Genomic DNA, 2,081 nt, shown 5'->3' with positions numbered 1-2,081 from the left:
CGTGGCTCGCGGCGGGCACCTCCTCGGCGGACTCGGTGGGGCTGCCTCGCTCCACCGGGGCGATCTCCACCTCCTTGCCTCGACCCTCGTCACTTTTGAAGTGGTTGTAGCGGAACCGGAACTGAGTGGCCACGATCAAGGCCATGGTCATGAGGACCCCGAAGACGATGAAGACGATCTGGTAGTTGCGGTACTCGGGGGGCCGGCACCCCTTCCCGTGGACGAGCACCTCGATGTGGGTGTAGTCGATCCCGATGCCCACGGACAGCATGGCCAGGCCCCAGCCCAGGGAGCCCCACATGCGCTGCAGCCCATAGCGGTCCCTGTGTTTGCCCAGGTACTGGAGCGTCACCGTGTCCACAATGGTGACAGAGGAGGCACTGAAGAACTCCCCGATGATGACGACCACCAGGATCACCAGGAAGATGGCTTCCACTTCTTGCTGGTCGTAAAGCAGAGTGACCTGGTCAGAAGGTAAAGACCTGGTGGTAGTGACGATGGTAGTGGTGGGCTCTCTGGTGACAATCCCCGGGGGGGCAGGGGCTGCCGTGCTTGGGATCAAGGTCAGGTCCTTGCTGAGGTCTGTCACGTCCTCAGTCTGCGGCGGCAGCGTGCGCGCGCTGGTCCTGTCGACGGCTGTTGGGAAGGTGAGAGGCTCCGTGACATTGGGTCCGGTGTCTCCCGCCACCGTGGGCGTGGGCCCACTGGCAAGGAGCAGGCCTCTCCTCTCTCGCGGCCTCGGTGGCAGTGGCGGTGTCACGGAAGAAATGAAGGAGGAATTCGCTGGCAGGAGGGTTAGCAGGTGACTCGCGTTGGCAGGGCGGGCCGTTGGGGGAGTCTTTGGTACACACCTCAAAGTCGCGGGTTTGACGAAGCCGATGCCCAGATTGAATAAAACCCAGCACAGAAGAGAAAAGAGGAGGACAATTTTGCCCTTCTTAAAGCGATCCGCAACCACGCCCCAAAAGGGGGCGCTGCAGAACTCAATGAAGTAGCGGATGCCCACCAGCAGCCCGCTCTGGCTGGGGGACATTCCCAGCTGCTTATAGTACACGGGCAGCAGGGGGTACAGAGAGCCGTAGGCGGCGTAGAAGAAGAAGTAGAAGACCTTGGAGATGAGCAGGTCGTTGTTGATCTTCACGCAGTGTCTCTCGATCCAGTCCACCTCCTCCTCGGGAGCGGCCTCCGTGGCTGTGGACGAGGGGGTCTCGTGAGGCGGCGGCTCCTGCTCCCTGGAAATGCCATTGAAAGGATCGGCGAGCACGTACTTCCGCTTCTGCTCCTCCTCGTCATCCGTGAGGATGGCCACTTTATCATCGGCCGCCATGGCGCGTCACCACCATCGGAAGTGCCACTTCACAGTGCTGGCTGCTGGTCTGTAGAGTAAAAGGCAAAGGATGGCTTAGTGACGACACCGATAACATGTGAGCACGAAGCTTCATCTTGCAGGACGCAGAGGCGTTTCAAACGACAGCTAAGAATAACCGTGGGAGTGAATCCTCACCGCGGGTCACCTGCCGCCACACAACACTGGCTCTGCACACCTTTCGAAACATCAAATGTTCTTTCTGGCCACTGACTGACTAATCGCATCTCCCGGTGACAGGTTGATAGCTCAGGTTCATTCGAATCTTTTCACGGATCCCTACCAAAAACGCCCAAAGGATAGGGATTAGGTCTAAACCACACAGGGAACTGAAAATAAATAGTATTTCTAGTTTCTGGGTTTTTCTGCTCAAACACAGCCACTGAACTAGGAAGTCTAGAATATTTAGGAAATCAAGGTAGCCCAGCCCATTCTGTTTCCAGAGAAAAACAGAAAGCAGCTCCTGATTCCAACCAAATGAACAAGAAACACTGGCCTGACCAGGCCTTGGTGCTGCAGCCATGAGAGGACACAGTGGTGAGGAAGCAGCTTCCGGTGGCTGATGTTACATACGTTTCTCCAGGTGTGATTTCAGGGATTGCAGTTGAAGAAAAGGAAAACCAAAGATGAATCGTGAAAGCAGAGAAACAGGAATTACGACTTACCAATAGGGGAAGACAACTCCAAACCCCAGTCTCTCACCAGAAACCACGGA

General features: G+C 56.6%; 1 protein-coding gene across 3 annotated transcripts in view; it reads right to left on the bottom strand.

The window, feature by feature from the left end:
- MFSD6 (major facilitator superfamily domain containing 6) overlaps positions 1 to 1,378 on the bottom strand; it is a 27,707-nt gene extending 26,329 nt beyond the window's left edge. For 2 of the 3 annotated variants that reach the window (XM_006767069.2, XM_015566090.1), the window contains exon 1: positions 20 to 1,378. In XM_006767069.2, the coding sequence (XP_006767132.1) occupies positions 20 to 1,327 (1,308 nt within the window). In that variant the 5' untranslated portion in view covers positions 1,328 to 1,378. The remainder of the gene's footprint in view (positions 1 to 19) is intronic. The other variant, XM_006767070.2, reaches the window with a different exon arrangement.
- Positions 1,379 to 2,081: the final 703 nt, after the last annotated feature.

Source organism: Myotis davidii, unplaced genomic scaffold (assembly GCF_000327345.1).
Source record: "Myotis davidii unplaced genomic scaffold, ASM32734v1 scaffold221, whole genome shotgun sequence".
Lineage (NCBI taxonomy): Eukaryota > Metazoa > Chordata > Mammalia > Chiroptera > Vespertilionidae > Myotis > Myotis davidii.
Note: the sequence above shows the minus strand (reverse complement) of the source record. Positions and strands in the feature narration are given on the sequence as shown.